Source organism: Euprymna scolopes, chromosome 6 (assembly GCF_053919585.1).
Source record: "Euprymna scolopes isolate OS-2025 chromosome 6, ASM5391958v1, whole genome shotgun sequence".
In the NCBI taxonomy this organism is placed as follows: Eukaryota; Metazoa; Mollusca; class Cephalopoda; order Sepiida; family Sepiolidae; genus Euprymna; species Euprymna scolopes.
In genome coordinates this window covers 71,965,505-71,986,180 of record NC_136487.1, presented here as the reverse complement: position 1 = coordinate 71,986,180, position 20,676 = coordinate 71,965,505, and the positions used below count along the sequence as shown (strand labels likewise).

The window sequence follows — 20,676 nt, the reverse complement described above, 5'->3', positions numbered from 1 at the left end:
AATATATTGCAATATATCTTTGGTATTATTGTAGATTAATACCTTCCGTTACCCCCCCCCCCCAATCTGGCCACCTCTCCAAAATATTCGATTTTACCTTTGTAGGCAATTATGTATGAATACCTTGAAAAACTTTAATGGGAGATAAGCAAGTATTATTTTAGAATTTAATGTAAAATGATTCTCCATTTTGAGCCATTCTAGCATTTTAGGGTAGTTGACCATTTTTTTTTTCTATAGGAGATAAATCCTGTGCGCCTTTTTTTTTTTTTTTTTTTTTTTTAAAGACGATTATGTGTGGTTTTAAGAGGGTCTTTTTGCAATTATGAAAGGGTGGGGAGGTTGCCACTCTTGTTGGATTAATCATAGAGCTAAGGAAAATTATGTGTGAACACCCTGAAGATTTGGTAGAAACAAAACAAAAACAATTTTAGAATTTAAAGTGGGAGTTTGTTTCACATAAATTTAATGTAAAGTAGTTCACCATTTTAAGACCATTGTAGCGTTTTAGGACAGTTGACCAATTTATTTTTTTGAGTCATAAATAATGCACTTTTCTTTAAGGAAGGATCTGTGTGTGTGTGTTTTTTTTCTTTTTTCTTTTAGACACTTATATGTAACTTACCAAGGAACTTTGTTTTGTGAGGAGCTTGCCACTTGGACTTAGCATTATTATTAGGGTTAAAGAAAGTTTTAGGAGGAGGAGGCTTGCCACTCGTACCTAGGATTAGAAGTAGGACTAAGGGATTTTTTTTTTTTTTTAAGAGGGCATTTGACGCCCATATTTACAGTTAGTGGTTCATAATTATTGGTTTTTGAAAATGTTATGCCTTAGATTCTGGACATCAAATGACTTTTAATTAAATATGTAAACTTACATAAATGAAGAGTGTGAAACTTTACAAGAATTACGACAAACAGACAAAAATAAATTTCATTTAAAACAAGTGACGTCACTAACAGAAAACGTGACGTTTGAAAAGTATTTTTTGCCCACTTATTTAAATATCAAAAAACACTTTTTGCTAAAGCTAACAAATCGTTCACAATTTTTTGATAAATTTGGTTTTTATTTTCAATTATATTTCTTGTCCGAGTGACACATTATTTCATTAAACTTTCCAGTTTAAGACGTTTTTTATTTCTCTACCTGGACTTCGGCCCAAGATCACAGTGTAGTATTCTGATGCTACAATTCGTCTTTTCTGTCCTCTGTCAGTGAGGGAGAAATCCTTCATGACTGAGACAATTTTTATGTTTGTTTCTATCCAGATTGACCGTTTTTGGGAAGCTGGATTTTCTTCACATTAAAAAACTGACCTTGTGTCTAACTGTCCTCATGGGAAGACAAGTCAATAGGAACTTAACTAGAAACTGGGCACTTCCTACAAATATTTAAATATTGATTTTGCATTTTTTTTTCTTTTTCTTTTTTTTTTTTGTAATATATAATTGGGTAGATTAATGTTCATTCGATTATAATCTGCTGAAAAAAATTGTAAAAAAGACGGGGGTGGGGAAATAGGGGTGAGGTGGGGAGATACTGCTCGCACACATGAAGCAAAAAAATTATATTTCACTTTTTTTTTTTTTAAACAAAACAGTTTAATTCACTGTTAAAAACTAATGTAATGAATAAAAGTGCACACATATTACACATTTATAAAGCTTATTTTCTTTCAACCATATTTTTAAAATTTGACCAAAAATAACACCAGACTGGTTGGGATTGCTTTAATTATATGTTCTGATAATCGAATAGCTCTAATTTAGCTAATTATGTTCTGATAATATGAGCTCCAACTAAATATGTAAGAACATTATATTCATATTTACATTTTTAAAATTTTTAATTTGTTCTGGAATAAAAAGACAAACAAAACGTTCATTTACATCAATACTATCGCTGATATTAATTCTGTTGCTTCAAACAGATCGTTTTTAGATACTTGTTTTGTAAATAGAATGATTTTTTTTTCCGGGTATCATGATTTTTAATTGCTTGGTATCATAAAAGAAAGCAGGTTACAATTTTATTTTTAATGGATAAATACAGTAAAAAGATTTAAACTTGTACAGTTTAATTAAGACATTTAAAAAAATGAAAATATCGAAAAAAAAAATGGTTATATTGTACGTATCCGTTTTGGACTGAAGATCTCAAAAAAAAAAAATTCACTTAATTTGATCGAGTATTTTTTTTTTTTTTTTAGTGGAAAAACACGTTTTTGACAGCACGTTGAAGGTAGCCATCTTAAATTTTTTGAACACGCCAAGAGAAGATAAATCAGTTAAAACCGCCAACACTCCCTCCCCATCTTTAATACTAGCTTTTCTTCCAAAAAAATCAAACTTTTGCTTGGTATCATAACAAAATTGTTTTTTTGCTGTAAAAAAAAAAAAAAAAAAAATACTCGATCAAATTAAGTGAAATTTTTTTCGGAGAACTTCATCCCATGACGGATTCATACAAACCTTTTTTCGATATTTTCATTTTTTAATGTCTTGATTAAACTGTACAAGTACCAAAAGATTGATTTATTTAACAGTGGATGTCCAAAGTAATTTTTAAAAAATTTTCCATACTCATGTTGAAGTCTTTTTTTTTTTTTAACACAACAAAAAATGAGTTGTCAAAAGAATTTTGGACACCCAAATCTAACAAAATTCTTAAGAGAAACACGGTACGACCATTTACAAATCTTACTGAAAATGTCATTTTATGATAACATTTTAATCACTTTATTTGCTTAAACCTCTTAAAATATATATAATGTATATTATTATTTATTAATTCATTTGAAAGTATATTCATTTTAGAACAAAATGATGGTATTTTGAGGACTTAAGTTGCTTTGGTTTTTAAAATATGATTTTAGAAGAACCCCCTTGAAATCCGTAATTATCCAAAGCGTTTTATCGCCCGTGTGTATTGCTATTACAAATCTCTTGCACATCCGGAAACAGAATCACTGGTTCATACAAAAAAGAATAAATAGAAAAAAAAAAAAAATGAAACAAAGCAAGACCCCCCCCCCCATCCGCTACACATCACTATCATGAACTAAAACAAAAAAATAAGAAACTACTGAAACCATGGAAGTTGACAGTAACATCAGCAATCCAAAACAAAAAAATAAAACATAAGCCATGGCTAATAAAATGCTACAATGGAATATAAGAGGCCTAAAAATTGTAGAAATAATACTTCTCATCAAAACCCTTCATCCTGCAATAATTTGCCTACAAGAAATGCACTTAAAAGAAAATGACAGAATTACTATAAAACATTACTCAATATACAACTACATAAACAAAACATCAAACATAGCCACTAGTCGATCATCATTACTCATAAATAAAAATATTCCACACAGCGCAGTAAACTTAAAAACAAATATGCAAGCCATTGCAGTAACTGTAACACTACACAAAGCAATAACCTTCTGCTCACTTTTTATACCACCGAATGAAACAGTAGCTGAAATAGAACTGAACGCCCTAATCCAACAACTACCGAAACCTTTTTTATTAGTCGGCGATTTTATAGCCATAACAAACTAACAAAACAACAAGAGATCAAATCATTGAAAAAATAATCAACCAAAACCAGTTATGTTTACTCAAAAACATGTGCCTCCATCCAACAGCAGGAATATTATCAGCAATAACCCTAACATTATGTGACCCAACCATGTACATGGACTATAGCTGGAGAACATATGATGATACGTGTGGAAGTGACCACTTTGCAATTATACTAGAAAATGAGAACCTCAAATTAGAGGACAAGATGCCCTACTGGAATATACAAAAAGTAAATTGGGAAAAATTCCAAAACGCATGCCAACATTAATTAATACCCGAAGCAAGCACTCAGAACATATGACCTATTTCAGCAATATGTTACTTTCCATTGCAGAAGAGAACATATCAAAAAGCTCTACATCCCCAAAATTCAATAAATACTGGTTCAATAGAGAATGCAAAAAAGCCATAAGAATAAGACGTGCTTAAGAAAATTTAAAAAATAATCCAACACAAGAAAATTAGGACATATACAAAAACAGCAGGGCAAAAGTATGGAGAATTATCAAAGAATCAAAATGGAACACTATGTATCAAAAAAATACTAAAACCAAAAAGTATGGGAAATGGTCAGGAAAATATCAGAACAAGAAGAACCCAATCAAACATCTAATATGCAACAATATGAAGATCACCAACAAGGAAAACATCACAAACTAGCAGAACAATTTTCAATAAATTCACCTTAAAAAAGCAAAATAAAAAATTTCAAGTTATAAAACAAAGAAGAAAAAAATTAACTTCAAATCAAAACATGGAGAAAAGTACAACCAACCATTCAATAGCAGAGAACTAAAAGAATCAATACACAAATCTCAGCAGTTGGCTCTGATGAAATTCATTATCAGTTTCTTAAAAACACAACACAAATACTTGGGCATCATATATGTTAGGAAATTGACATTCATACCACATATGAAATACTTGAAAACAAAATGCTACAAGACCATGCATTTAATCAAAGTATTAGCATACACTGACTGGGGTGCTGATAAAACTACATTATTAAAACGGTACCGATCTTTAACTAAATTCAAACTTGACTACGAATGTTACATATCTGGAACAGCCAGAAAAACATATGAAAGAATTAGATATGATACACCACCAAAGATTGAGATTGGCCTTGGGAGCCCTCAGAACCTCTCTAGTAGAGAGCTTGTATATGGAAGCTAATGAACCACTACTGACCCTAAGAAAACAAAAACTAGCTCTACAATATTAAAGCTCACATCATTTCAATCAAACCCTGCATATCAGTGTTTTCCATCCATAATGTACACATCTCTTCAACAAAGAAGAAAATATTATACAAGCCCTACAGTCTCCGTATAAAGAACCTCCTCACAGAAACACAAAAATATGTGAATCTATCAACTCTGAAACTCTACCTTGGATGGTTGAACAACCATCCGTAATATAAAAATTGAGTAAAAACAAAACCCACCCTCAACCTTCCATGAAGAACTGTTTAACATCCAAAATAAATATAAAGAATACTCACAAATCTATGCAGGTTGATCAAAGAATGGAGACTGGATGCGCATAAAAATATAAAATTAAAGAAAAGACCCCTGGATGGGGCTTCTGTGTTTAGTGTAAAGGTGTCTGCCGTTGATTTGGTGCTAGATATAATAACTGATAACCATCAAATATATCTCATCCTTACAGATTTTCTCAGTACTCGCATCAATGAAAGAAAAAAAAAATGACAAATCCCCTTATTACAAATCTCCTAAATAAAATAAACACCATAGCAATGAATAAATACATAATCTTCTGCTGGGGTTCAAGCGACATCGACATCTACATGAACGAAAAAGTGGATAAAGCAACAAAAGATTTACTTCAGCAAATAGGAAAAATCCCTTATACAGACCGAAAACCCAATATATATATATATATATATATATATATATAAAGAAAATGATAAGAACATTAGAACTCATGCACAGAGAATGAACTATTCAAAGTAACACCAAACATCAGAAGAAGAAATAACAAAAAAGATGTCAAGATAAGAAGAGATAGTAATGATTAGATTACGAATAGGTCACTCACTCACATCTACTAAAAGGAGAAGAGGTGCCTATTTACATAACGTGTCAGGAGCCCTACACAGTACATTATATACTGACGGACTGTGTGGACTTTAAATGGGCCCAAATAAAACATTACCAAGAGAATAGTCTAAGGTCGATATTTTTAACAAAATCGACCCAGAAAAAATTATTGAATTCCTGAAAGAGATTAAAATATACAACAAAATATAACTAGATTCCACAAGAAACACCAAAAACTAACCAACATGTAACTCATTACAATTAATGTTTTGGCATTAAATGACTCAAAATTGGTTGATATGCCATAAAAACAAACCAACCAAACAAAACAAAACACAATGAATTTCCTGTTTGATTATTATTGTTTTTAAGCCAAGATCTGAAACTCAACTATATGATAAGCAGTCAGAATATCTTCTTACATTATCAATAATCTGGTGAACAACGAACATAAAATGTCAATAATTAAATTTGGATTTGTATTCTTGATATGACTGAGCTATTAGGGTAAAATTTGTACTATTGCAGTTATTTTGTAAGGTCATGTATTTACCCCATTACTAATAGGATATATATATATATATATATATATCAACTAGCCGGAGTACCCGACGTTGAGCAAAAAAAAAGTGGTAGTAGGCAGACAAGCAGTCTGGAACCCGTATCACAGAGGAGGAAAAGAACGTGAAAAAAAAAAGTGACATCTTTGCCGTTGTGTCCATTGCCAAACTAGAAGTAGCTAAGATTTAAACTAAGGCTATCGAAAAGAGGGGATGACTTTCGAAAATGTCGGTGAAAAAAGCAACCCCCCCCCCCCCCCTTGTAAAAAAAGTGCCCAGTTGAGAGTAAAGAAATTAATGTTTTTTGGCCAATTTCTTTATAATTTTCGTCCGAAGGGTCAAGCTTCAAAACGATACTGATCTCATGAAAATCCATCACCTCTGTCGAAAGTTTTAGGCAGACATACATACAGACAGGTGAGATTTATATATATATTAATGTATCACTACTTATGAAGGCCAAATGCCACTTGAGGATGAGGTTTAAATTGGTGTTAGGTGGACAGTTAGATAGCACTGTGATGATTGGTTAAAATTTTACTATTTAAGAAAGTGGTTCAACAAGAATTTGATTATATTTGACCATGTTATAATCAATTAGAAAGCAGCCTGTGGTATTGTGTTCAATTATCTTTATTATTGCATGATATTGTTTCATGTATACCCTGTTGGTTTCATTCCCCTTGCAACAATAATTTGGAACATTTTTTTTTTTTTTTGGTCAGGAGATGAGGATTAGGAATCTTAACTAAACTTGTTGCATTCAGAAACCAAAACAAACTTTTTTCTATTAATGATTCAAGTGTGTTCGTAGGTTTTATTCCTAGAATTTACGTTTAGTAAAAGAATGTTTTATCAATTGGCTCTCCATAAGGAATGTTATCTTGATCATAAATTGCTTGCATTCATCGTCAAGTTGCCATATATAATTCGTAAGTTATGAAAGATTATCAAAACCTTCGTTACTTTTATGAATGCCGACAGATAATTTTAAGCTGAAAGTCTATAAAAAAGTGTTTTCTGTTCTATATTTTGTTTTACCAGTTAAATAGTGTTTAATCTTAAAAAGAAAAAGTGTGTGTATATAATATATATGGAGTAGAACACCGGGATATGGCATTAATCTGTTCCAGAGTTGAGATCATAAGGTAAAAATTGCTGTATGGCGGGGCCTAAGCAAAATTTTATGCAGTACATATTAAAAATTAGTAACAAAATACAGTACAGTATATAATACACATGTATATAATCAAATAACACTTAACGCCATAAGGCAGGGCAAACACCGTAACCAGGGGCTGAAAAAAACCTTGTATTCCACATTGTAACCTGGAAAAAAAAAAAAAAAAAAAAAAAACTTATCCTGGGGCCACCATATCCGGGGGTTCTACTCTGTGTGTGTGTGTGTGTATATATATATATATATATATATATATATATATATATATATATATATATACTCGGTTTTTTTTATTCAAAAGTAATGGACTAATGAATTCAACGAAGTTGTTAGATAGTGCTCAATAAAAAGAGCTGATAATACTTGTTTATTGTTATATAAACATGGTCACATCCTGCTGCTACAAATAGCCACTTGTTTCAATCAAAATGTGTTTTAATTTTGTCTTGATATTCATATTAAAACCCCCTTTTTCTATTTATTTAAAAAGAAAATACAACTTTGTTATATATAGGTCATAGAATTGCATTCATCGAAAAGATCTAGCTAATTTGCATATTCTTTTAAACATTAATTTTGATTAATTCCCTATCAGCTTTTTTGGTTTTCTTATGCGATGATCATCTTTAGTTAATTATTATGTGTAATTATATTCATGCAGATATTCTACATGATTATGCATGCATAATGTAATAGCTATTGGGTCATGTTTTAATTTTTAGCCTTGAAGCAAACATGTCTTCATAGCTCAGGCATTAACATCAAAGGAAAAGGTAAATCGTAAGCTAAACGTTTTAGTTTCGATTCTAGGTGATGGCGCATGAGTCATTTTTTTTTTTAAATTAAAAAAAAATTTTTTTTTCTAACTTTTTAAATCATTTCTATATCTTGGGTCCAATATAATAATAAATATGAAATCTGCATTAATCAAAATATCATTTTTAAGCGTTTTTCAAGACCGGGCAATGCTGGGCAGCCTTCTAGTGTGTGTGTGTGTGTATATATATATATATATATATATATATATATATATATATATATATATAGTGCTGATTCAAGAAGCCTTCACTAAGATTTATTTAAAATGAATTTAATGAGTCTAGCTTGTTTACAAAATTATTTTTTTAACTTTAATGCATAAGAGAATAATGATTTAGAGAATTGTTATATAAAAAAAATGTAACAATTCCATAAATGGACTAATATCATGCATTCCAACATGATTATTTGGAATTTATATTGCTGGATGAGGACCACTTTCCTATACAAACTTAATGTAAAATGATAGATCACTTCCAGACTAACAAGTATTAATAATCACCTTTTTTTTTTTTTATATCTTGCGCATTTTAAGTACATACAAAACTACAAACCCAATCTCCTCCCGTCCAGCAGTTTTTCATTTAATAAAATTATAATTTTGTAAATATTATTCAAGTTTTGGTTATAAAAAAAAAAAAAAAAAATAGTAATAATCCATTTTACTATGAATTTACAATAAAAATGTGTCTTATATTACTAATATAATTACACCCCAATGTTCTTGTAATTATTTATTTTGAAGAAAATATTAGAAGAAATAGTTGTCTCCTTGTATGCAAGGATTCTGTAAATGATAGTTTGGTTTATTTGCACAGCTTTTTAATGAAGTAATAATTTGCTGAGTACTGAAGAAATATTTCTTAGTGGATAAGGTTATTCATTATAATGATGACGGTGAGTTGTCTTTAAGAACTCATGTCAATTTGGTTTGCTTGCTGGTGTCTGAGTCATTGTGACAGATATGAGTCTCTTTGGCAAGCTGTGGTTTTTCTCCTCTTGTGTGCTAGGATTCTCGCTTATGTAGTAATATGTATAACAAGTGCTTTGCTCTTGGGGTGACTGTTTCTGATTCGTTGAAGACAAATGTCAATAATCAGTCAAAAATTAAGCATTGAAGTCTAAATTGAGTATTTTACAAAAATCGTTTTGCTTTTGTTATTGTCGTTGCTGTTTTTTGTTTTTCTGCTCTGGAACAGGGCTCTACAAGTAATTTGCATCTAAAAGAAAAACTTTATAACTTGATGCTGCCAATGATTATGTAACAAGTGGCCCTAGCAATCATGAACAAAATTTGTTTTATGTGTTTTTTATTATGATAATGACGGTAGATTGTCTGTCTGCAGAGAACCCATGTTCTAATGGTTAGTCAGTTTAGTTTACTTGTTGGTGTCTGAAGAGGAGTGTTGTGACAACAGACAATGGTCTGTTTGACAAGTTATGATTTTTTTTTTTTTTTACATGTGCTTTGTTCTCAGAGCAACTGTTTCTGATTTGTTGAAGATGAATCTTGACAACCAATCAAAATTTAGTATGTTACAAAAATCGATTTTTCTGCTTTTGTTGCTGCTTTTTTTTTCTCACTCTAGAGCAGGGCTCTATCAGTAAGTAAGCTGCATCTAGGAGAAAAACTTAATTAGATGTTGCCAATTATGTAACAAGTGGCCCTTCAAACAATGAATAAAATTTGTTTTGTTTTTGCTAATCAAGCCGTAAATGTTTCTATACTATTCAAATGCATTTTATTTTATTTTACAGGGCCTTTTCAGCAGAGTTGATGATTTTATTGATGAAAATTTTACATTTAAAGTCGACATAAGGTAAGAATATAAATTCCAAGTTTAGAATTTTTACTATTTGTTGTGTGGTGGCATAACCTCGTCAATAAACTTATATACTTGAAATTATTAATTATAACTTTTGTTTCAGGGATCTGTAGCAAAAAAAAATGACTAAAAAATGTGAAGAAATAATTGATTCTAAGTGAGATTATTCTGAAGGTTAAAGGTTCAATATTACAGATGATAATAAGAATGCAATTACAAATTAAGATTCTACCTGATCATGGCTGACAGATTATGGGCAATTTTGTAGATTGATTTAAAAATGCTAATGGCAAAATCTTATTTTGAAATAACAGAAGCTTTTTAACAATTTCAGCATGTTAAAAGTATACAGGTTAGTAGAGTATTAAATTTTATTGCATTTGGTAGAAGTTATTTGTATTTTTTTAAATTTTTTTTTTAAATTTATTTATTTATTTTTTCAACTGCTAACTATACTGCAGAATTACGAGGTAGTTAAAAATAAAAGGATTATGTAAAGAGTTGTACCTGATACATGTTATCTGCTTGAGTTTTAATTCTTACCATCAGTTCTATTTCTTGTTAGTAGTATTATCTCACCAACCCTATGAAAAAATATGAGCCCATGTGAATAAATGAGTTCTCGGAAAATTTTGTTTTTCGATTTTACTAGTTTTATTGTTTTTGTGGTCAAATGCAACAATCGTACCAGAAATGAAATAGCAACTGGTTTCAGTCAAAACTCTGCTCTTGTTTTACTTCCGGTTTTATTCTGCAAATGAGACGATGATGACAAGCAAGATGTCTTCTGATTGATGATTTACCTCTTAGACAATTTGAAAGCTCCATCATTCTCAATGTTAAGAATGACTTGTCTGCTTGACCATGTCTAATTATTAGAGCTAGGACAACAGCATACTCTTTTTATTGTTTTGACTCTTGAGTGTCTATCCGTTGATATCTAATATGCTTTTATATAGAGTGATGTGATTCTCTTTTATATAGACTGATGTGGTTGATTGCCTGTGTCGAATATATACTCGGGTCAAAACAATAAGAATATTCTGTTGTCACAGCCTTACTAATTATCCAACCAAATGGACAGCAGAAACCGGAAGTCAAAAAGAGCAGACAATCTTGACTATAACTAAACAATACTCATTCTGCCTTTTATCCCATACCCTGCCTTTGCTTCTCTCTGTTTTTGTTTTTTTCTCTCTGTAATAAGTAAAAAAATTAAAATGAATCCTTTTTAAGATTCTCTGCAAGAATGCTCCCAACCAATTATGCCATGCTGTGTCATTCATTTACGAAAACCAGTAGAAAGAAAAATACTGTTTGGTTAAATGTACCAAAATCATACTCCATCAGACATGCATTCTTTCATTCAATAAAAATAGAATGAGCCAAAGAGTTATTTTTATCATACAGTGTTACTAACTTCCATCAGCTGACTAGTCATTTTTTTTTTTTTTTTTTATGTATATTTTGATAATCTGCTTCGTTTCCAAAATGTTGTCCTCGCTTTTATCGCCTAGGCGACTTTACAAAAACCAGGTGTTTTTTTAAATGTTCAATCAGTTTTGCTTTTATGAGGGCTTAAGACTAACAGATGACGTTACCTCGGGTGCAAAATTTTAAGATATCTAAAACATTATTTTCTCTTCCATGCACAAATTTCTGCACTTCAAAATGTTCTGAATTTTGACAAAAAGAAAAGGTCAGAAGCCAAACATTCTTCAAATCACAAACATACTGCCATAGCGAAAAATGAAAATATAGTTTACACAGCTGATGTTATTGCTATGTTAATTAGCTAAGGTTATTGCTGTTAGATTGTGTTAATTTTGGCTAAGGTTACAGTGTGCAGTATTTATGTTCTGGGGTCATGCAATGCATGTTACACTAATAATTGCAGCTGTTCGGTATCTTATTTCTTAACAAAATATATCTAATTTAGGTACTGCCAAAATTTTACGTTTTACAAGCTTTTATATGTTGGAAAGCCTTCAGAAATTGATTTCTCTGACCATGTCATTATTTAAAGTTTATAACTTGAAATGCGGCAGATTTTGTTTGAAAGTCATTTCCTAAGATTTAACCGATTGGATTTTGTTAAATACTTTTTTTTTTTTTTTTTAAATTTGTTTTTATTCAATTTTCACCCCAAACAAGGCACAGTGCCACTTTGAAGCAGGGGGCTACTATTAGGGAATTAATTAGCGGGGTCATTATGAAGGGAGAAAAGTAGAAAGATGTTTGTTAACATTACACTTGAACTTCTGCATATCATTGCAGTTGGGAAAGCAGAATCCCGGAAGGAAGTTCCAAAGACCCGCAGTTCTGGGGAAGAAACTATTGGAGTAAAAGGCTTTCTTGCACCTAAGGATCTCTACTGGGAAGGGGTGGGACTTAGTAGCTTGTCGGGTTTGTCGGGGGTTGTTACGTTGGGGAGGTACAAGTGTTTGCAGTTTGTCAGAGCATTCTCCATTAAAGTATTTGTAGAACAGGCAGAGGGATGCAACATCTCGTCGATGGGACAGAGGTTGAAGCCTAGATGACAGTTCAGGACCTATCAGGTTGGCGACTCTTTTTTGAACCCTGTCCAGGAGCGAGAGACAAGCAGCTGATGCACCAGCCCAGATGTGACAATAGTACTCCATACATGGGCGAATGGTTGCCTTATAGAGGTATAGCATACCGTCAGGCGTAAGTAGTTTTCTAGCACGGTAGAGGGAGCCAACCTTCCTCGCAGCAGCCTTGGCAATGCTCTCAATGTATCTATTCTAGTTCATATTCCCTGTAAACGTTAAGCCGAGGAGTTTAAAAGAAGTACTTTCAGGCAATGTGTTCTTGGCCATTGCTATTGGTGGTAGAGAAGGGTTCTTGTAGTTATTGAAAGAAACAAGCTTAGTCTTAGCAGCATTGAATGTGACCAACCATTTTTGTCCCCATTCCACTACGGATTGGAGGTCGTCCTCTAGTGTTTCTGCCATTTCCTTGGATATGTGTTCATTTGTTTTCCCCTCATATCTGTTATAGAGAGTGGTGTCATCGGCAAATATACCCATCTCCAAAAACAATATTATCAGGGAGGTCGTTTATGAATATCAGGAATAATAGAGGTCCAAGGATAGACCCCTGAAGTACTCCCGCATTTATGTCATATTGTTTGGATGTATGTCCGTCGAGGACAACTTTGATTTTTCTATTACTTAAGAAGGATTTAATTACATTATGAATTCTTCCAGTGATTCCATATGATCTAATTTTCCTTAGAAGACCATCGTACCATACCCTGTCAAAAGCCTTAGATATATCAAGGGCCACCGCTCTACCCTCCCCTGTTTTATCCAATGAACGGTATATACGTTCAGAAACTACAGTTAAGATATCTGCTGTTGAACGGGCTTGCCTGAATCCATATTGTTTGTCAGTCAGGAGTTTAGCAGCTGTTAGGTGCTGGACTAGGGCTTGATTAACTAAGGACTCAAATATTTTGGCGAAAAGCGGGAGGAGGCTAATGGGGCGATAATTTAGTGGGTCAGTTCTTTCACCAGAATTCTTGAAGACTGGTACCACAGAGGCGGTTTTCCAGCAGTCGGGAAAACAAGATTCGTTAAGACATTTATTGTAAAGTTTGGACAGAACTGGAGCAACCTTGGCAGAGCATTTTTTAACAGCACAGCCGGGATGAGATCTGGTCCACATGCTTTTGAGGTGTCTAGGTTTTTTATAATAGCATGTACCTGAGAAGGGGTGATTTTCAAATCGTCAAGTGTGGCGTCTGTTCGCAGAGGAAAATCAGGGAGTGAGTGGTGTACCGAGTTCAGTGTGGAGTTTGAGGCAAACCGACTGGCAAGCAGATTAGCCTTGTCAGTTGCCGTGCAAGCAACCTCATGATTGTTTGTTAGTGGGGGAATAATTGACTGTCCATTATTAACTACGCTGTTGTAGATTTTCCAAAAATCCCGGGGTCCAAATTTCTGTGCTTCGATGCGCTTTCTGGTGGTTTCAGAGTAATCTGTCTTAGCTGTGTCTATCACTCTCTTACAATTATTTCTAGCTTCTATAAACTTCTGCTTATTTGAGCTGGACATGTCGGTTGAATCTGCGGAACACATGCTGCCTTTGACAAATGGCAGCTGCACAAGCAGAAGTAAACCATTGGGGAGAGTGGGGCTTGCTATAGTATTTCCGTGCGGGAACATGTGCTTCAATAGCAGTTTTGAACCATTCAGTTGTCTCATTTGCACACTGTTCCGCTGGAAGAGTAAAGATATTTTGCCATGGGGCATCTCTGATAAGCTCCTTGATGGCTTCCCAATCAGCCTTTTTGTAATACCTCGTTGTTTTGAGAAGTGGGTCTTCAGTTTTAGGGCGAGAATTTAGGCTGATTTCTACCATTATCACAGCGTGCTCAGCATTCCCGAGTGGGCTGTGGGCATTTGTTGTACAGTCATTGGGAACCGTTGTCAGAAAGAGATCTAGAAGTGAGGCATGTTGATCGTGCTGGTCTGGGAAACGTGTCGGAAATGTAACCAACTGAGATAGGGAATGAGATATAGAGAAGTTATGAGTTGCGCTACCAGCTACGTCTGTGTGATTTGAGAATCCTAGCCAGTTACTGTGGTGGACATTGAAGTCACCAAATACATGTATTTGTGCGCTAGTATCGAGGGAGAGTGCTATATCTATGCTGTCTGAGACTTTGTTTATTAGGGTACAGTCTTGGTTTGAGGGAGAGCGGTAGAGAAAATACAAGTAGCTAATATTGTGTTGCATATTTAGTCTGAAGCACATAAAGGCCTGTCCCTCTGATTCTAGTTTTATTTCTCTAGTTAGGGGGAGGGTGTTTCGAATATAGACTCTAAGTCCATGCATATGTCTGTCCGAGTCCTTACGGTAGAGTGGGAGATAACCAGGCATGTTAAAGTGGTTAGAGGGAATGGAAGAGTGAAGGTTAGTTTCACTTAATGCTAAGATATCCGGGGTTTTTACAAGGAGAAATGACTCAACATCATCTAAGTTAGTTCTAAGCCCGCGGATATTAGTAAATGCAAGCCTCAAGGGAGGAGGCAGGTTGGTTTTCTTTGAGTTTGGTCCTGGTTTAAACGTAACTTTTGTTTGAGCTGTCATTTCATTTTATTTTATTTAAAAGTTTCAGTTAGGGTGGATGAGTGAGGGGGTGCTGGACAAGTAGTTGTGCAGAATACCAGACATGCAATACAAGTAGACCATCAGCTGTCCTCACCCACAGGATTGTGGCCTCGGAAAGCTCACCGGGGATGAGTACAGGGTCCCTTTCCATGTGCAACATGGCACTACAAACATCCCGATATTTTACAACTGTTGATGGAGCAGCCGCTCTAAGCGCTACCAAAGAGTTAGGGCACCTGTACTATCAGTCGGAAACAGCAGCCAGGAACTGTCAATCCGGTACCCTCAATCCATTAGGCAAAGCCAGCCCAGTCCAACTGCACCGACATATATGGCACTGAAGCACCCCACTGTGTCCAGTTTAGGGGGATGGGATGTGGCGGGAGTGGGGAAAAGCGGCGTTCATTGCCCTAGTCAGGAAACAAGGTCAACCACTGGGTGATTCAGACGAGTCCCTGTGATAGTACCTCTACGCCTGGCCAATAGGCAAAGAAGGAGTATGAAAGCCGGGCGATAGACAGTCTATCTCCTCCTTAAACAGTTTAGGTTTGCCAACCGGTGATTTGTTTGAGTCACCAGCTCTAGGAAGGTTGTCGTCCAGGACTGAAGAGGCCTCCCTCCCCTAGGTTTAGTTTCAGAGTTTTCCTTCTCCTAGACGGATGACCTGGGAAGACCTACGGGTCCATCAGCTCCGAGGGGGTTCGCCGCGCGCCTGGGTCCTAATCCAGGTATTTCTGCGACCCCGCATGGGAAGTTAATATTTATTGGTTATTTAGGTTAATATCTCCTGGAAAAATCGGGCATTTAGGTTAGCTTCTACAGAAAATTTTCACTCCTCAAGCGTGGTTAAAAAAGGGCATTATTATGCTTTCCATTTTCATTTTTACTGGGAGAGGGTATAGGTAAAAATTCATGCAGTGGAAGCAGCTAAATCTGCTACAGTATTGGATCGAGAGAGACGAGTTAATGTACGGTTAGATATAGTTTTGTAAGTTTAGCAATGTATGGTTAGATATGGTTTAGTAGGTTTAGGAATGTATGGTTAGATATGGTTTAGTAGGTGTAGGATTAGGATAAAGTGTTAGAGTATGATCTACTTGCTATTAGAAATTCTGATTTGGTGCCCAAACCGGACATTTAGTAAGACTGAAAGATAAGATATGCTCAGTATAGATACAAGAGAACATTTGATATGGAGTACAGTTATACCTGATAGATATAGGTTATTGCATATTCTGTAAGTATAGTTAAAGTATAGATGGATGGATAAGTAGTATTGTATACGAATGCATGGAATTTTAGACAATTTGAGTAATTTGAGTAAGTTGCCTTTAGACTACAATATCCGGAAGTTTTTATTTCAATGAGTACCGGTTTAGTTTGTGTAATAATTATTGCAATACTATCTCTTAATAAAGAGATATTAATGGTTACTGTTCATTATAGATTACTTTAAGTCAATGTATAGGACTATGGCTAGTAAGTATTTACTTAGAAGCTTGGTTATGGGTTAGGAGTTATAATCAGGAGCATGCCTAGGAAATTTTAGGTGTTAATGGGTATCGATTTATGAGTTTGTTAGGGTCAAGGGTGGAGAGCAAGGACCCCTCTAAGTTACGTGACGGATTAGGTTTAGTGGCAACTTAGGAAATAGAGCAGTTTTGATTTGTTAGTGATCAGGAGAAAGAGAATTTAAGTAAAAAACAATAAGGTTTGTCATGCAAAACAGACAAGGCAGTCATCTTGGAGGTAAAGTATCTATAGGAGGTACTTAGTATACAAGCAGCAGTATTTTGCAGTTTTGAGATGAATTTTAGGTACAATAGTTTCATGGCTTATTGTACAAGTCCGTAGTCAAGGTGAGGGACGAAGCACTTCTAATATTGAAACTGGGTTTATCTAATTTTAAAAGTAGTTTACTAGAGTATTATTAGGTGTTCTACTTAGCTTAGGGATAGAATGAAAATTTAAGGTAATATTCAGGGTGATATAAGCAATTTCATGAGGATTAGATATATGATCACTGGATGTTGAACTGCTCAGGAGGATTCTTGTATCAATTAAGAAGGATGTCTTGGTGATATAAGATTTGAGAAATTAAGAGTCTGGGGATACAGAGAGTTTTGAGCTGATGAGGATTCAGTATAGGCGATTGTATATAGGTAGCAAAGGTGGTTTAGTTTAGTACGCACGTATTGTACATATTAAGTATACTGCTTCAGTTCTATCCTATCGCAAAGGAAAATCCGTTTGTATTTCGGTTGGCAATTTTGTCAAAAGAGGAAATTTAAAAACAGCTTATCTAATTGTTGATGATATCAGTTTATAGACAATAGTACAGACTGATAAATTGTTGTGTAAGGCATAAGAGCCCCTCATCTTCAGGTGAGATGATGGAGATCAAGAGCATAAGTTCGGAGCAGGGATCCGGAAAGGAAATGGCAGTGTACAAGGAAGGGGGGGGGGTCACTGATGTCATTAACATTTTATTTTATTAAAAAAAAAAAAAAAAAAAAAAAAAAAAAAAAAAAAAATTGCCTTTCGATGGCTGATTATATTAAGTATCGTACTTAATAAAGTTTTCATATCCTCTAAATAAATTAGCATAATTTCTTTTCTTTTTTTTTTACCGAATTTGTCTTTACTATAGCATTGACTTACTTAAGTGAGATGGGATTTTAAACTGCGAAATGGTCTACTTAAGTGGAGAAAAATATCAGTTACAATATGCCTGGAAATGTAAAGAATATTTGTTTTAATTTCATGCGAAACAGTTAAGGATTTTACTTAGCTTTGGTTTTTTTTTCTTGAACACTCGAGACTAAAACATAGGGTGGTCGTTTCCCTTGGCCCCGCACGGTCAAATGGCATTTGTGGTACCAAGATGCTATCTATCAAATACTTGCATTACAACTTTGTTTTCTTATATGGATGCAAATGTATGAAATAGTGATAGTTGCTGCTGGAACAATAACAGAAACCTGCAATAAAACAAGCAACTAACAGAAGATATTGTTCTGAATTTTTGAGATGCGACATGAATGCTTGTGTCATGTTGATTAATCGGACTATTATTCTCATCTTGGGTGTTATTAGCACAACGTTTCAGTCGCTGCAACTTTCGGTGTTGAAAACATATCCACCATTTTTTGGCCAAGATCTCAACGTTTTTTTTCTTTTTTCTTTTGTGCCTCTCTCCCCTGCACTGATATGAGGCTCAGTTATCTGAATTGCATTTAAATGAACTTTTCAGTGCACTAAAAATTGGACATTTAATGATTTTGGTGTCTTCTGTTTCGATCAACAGCTTAGCGTTTCATGTGTAATTTAAAAGTTTAATGGCTGCGTCTCAACATGGCTGTAAATGGATGAGCTTAGAGTTGTTTGTTGTTCAAGATTTAAGATAGCCATTTTGTTCAGCCGATCATGTAAGTAGGTATCTGATGGATCAGGCTTGTATTCTGTAAGGATAGGAGTTTTTTTTTTTTTTTTTTTTTTTTTTACAAGGTAGTCACCACTTATCAAGGCCCAGAAGGCACTCGGGGATGAGGGTTATTGTGTGTATAGTAATCAGTGGAATAGTATCCTAGTAATCGTTAGTATTGGAGATTTGGTAAAGTGTCTTAAGGGGGCGGTTCATCAGGACTTTGTTTATGTTGGACTTGAAGACATCCAGGTCAGGTGGGAAACAGGCAAACGCAAGAGAGTTCCACAGGTGTGCACTTCTAAGAAAGAAGCTTTGTTCATGGAATCTATGTTTTGGTTTTGGCACAGATAAAGAGTGGGGAAAATTTTTGATAGTGGTTTCAACTAGACGGGTGTTTATCATGAAAGATTGGCGAGGGGGGGGGACCACAGATTGGAGATTACAAAGTTCCAAGCAATACCAACATTATAATAAAAGTTGGCTTTATTTAATTGGAACATAGGAATATGAGTCCACATACTTGGCAAGCAAGCAAGCAGGCTTTATCTACAAACAGAATGTAGAATTTTGGAATCTCATTTCATCTTGCCAATTTCTGGCGAAGAGTGAGAAAATGTTCTGATCTTATCATGTCTCTTTTTGGAACTGATTTGCCTCTTCTTGCCGATGATGTGGGCAGAAACGAGAAGGCTGCGAATACACATGTGCAGTGATGTGCTAATCGTCTGAGTATCGATACACGAATCCGGACAAGCCTGTGTGTTTTTTTTTTTTTTTTATAACTCAACAGTGTGCATGTGTATACAAACGTCATGCAACTGGCTCCATATATACTTGTTAGTTCACAAAAGGCTTCTTTAGTGAAATGATGAACTATGAAACCCGAATTCATAGTTGATCTAAGCTTCCTCATATGACAATATGAGGGGAGGGGGTATATGTTTTCAAAGTTTTTAAATAGTTTCCTCTATTTTGAATGTAAAAAAACAGACCATAAAAAATTTTCAGCTTGTATATAATTTTCCTTACTCTCTATCTCTGCTTAAAACTAAACAAAAATTCCATAAGGAAAGTTTCTTTCTTAGACCTGTCTGTGTGTGAAACACAATATTGCGAGGCTGCTTTCTGACTGGCTATAACATGGTCGTTTTAAAGACCACTGTAAACAAGTTATTGTTGAGTTATTCTTTTAAGTAATCAAATTCTTCCCAATTTTCACCATTTTCGTATTATCACAGTGTTGTCTCATTAACGACCTTACACTTATTAACCCTTATCCTCGAGTGACCTTTTGGCCTTGATGGTGCCCCCCTCCTCCTGCCTCGCTCCCAGGGAAAGAAATTATTATGCAAAGACAAGTTTTGCATGATACTAATTTTTTAGAGCTCTTTGTAGTAGATAGCTGACCAATCTCTTTCTTGAAGATGTAAAATTAAATCTTGTATCATTTGGTCGTACAAAATATTTTATACATATGTTTATATCAGTTATGTTGGGTGGTTGGGACAAAATCACACCTTTTAGAAAGGGAAGAAAAGATGTCATATTGGCCAATAATTGATGTTTCTCAAAATTGAAAATACATTTTTTTACTTTTGACGAATGCACTACACTCAATGAAGCCAGTCTAAATCCCCAGGCAGGACTGAACCTGTAACACACAGCCTGCACAGTGTCCATCGAGAGGCACCTTAGTATCAGTTTGATCCTATCAGTAAGCTTTCCTTGTTGTAAATGATTTCTCAATTGTGCCACACACACATAATAATTCATCAAGTTGCGATCGGGCAAGTTGGTAGGTATTTGCAGATATTGGGGCTGAAAGTTCTCTGACAGCCATTTTTCAGTTTTCCTGAAGGTGCGACATGGAACCGATGTTGCTTTCATTGGAAACACAAAAACAATTGAAGGCAACTTGGTCTTCATTATGGGTGTAACACACGCACAAAGAAAAATGTCCAGTGTGTGTGTGTATATATAATTGGATAATACAAAGATAAAGAATTTATTAGATTCTATCATAAGGGAATGCTGAATATTGTAGATAGAGCATTGGTATAAGAAATATTGAGAT

General features: G+C 34.3%; 1 protein-coding gene across 7 annotated transcripts in view; it reads left to right on the top strand.

The window, feature by feature from the left end:
- LOC145277684 (uncharacterized) overlaps positions 1–20,676 on the top strand; it is a 377,033-nt gene that overhangs the window by 220,060 nt on the left and 136,297 nt on the right. For all 7 annotated transcript variants that reach the window (XM_080129364.1, XM_080129369.1, XM_080129366.1 and 4 more), the window contains one exon: positions 9,969–10,030. In XM_080129364.1, the coding sequence (XP_079985490.1) occupies positions 9,969–10,030 (62 nt within the window). The remainder of the gene's footprint in view (positions 1–9,968; positions 10,031–20,676) is intronic.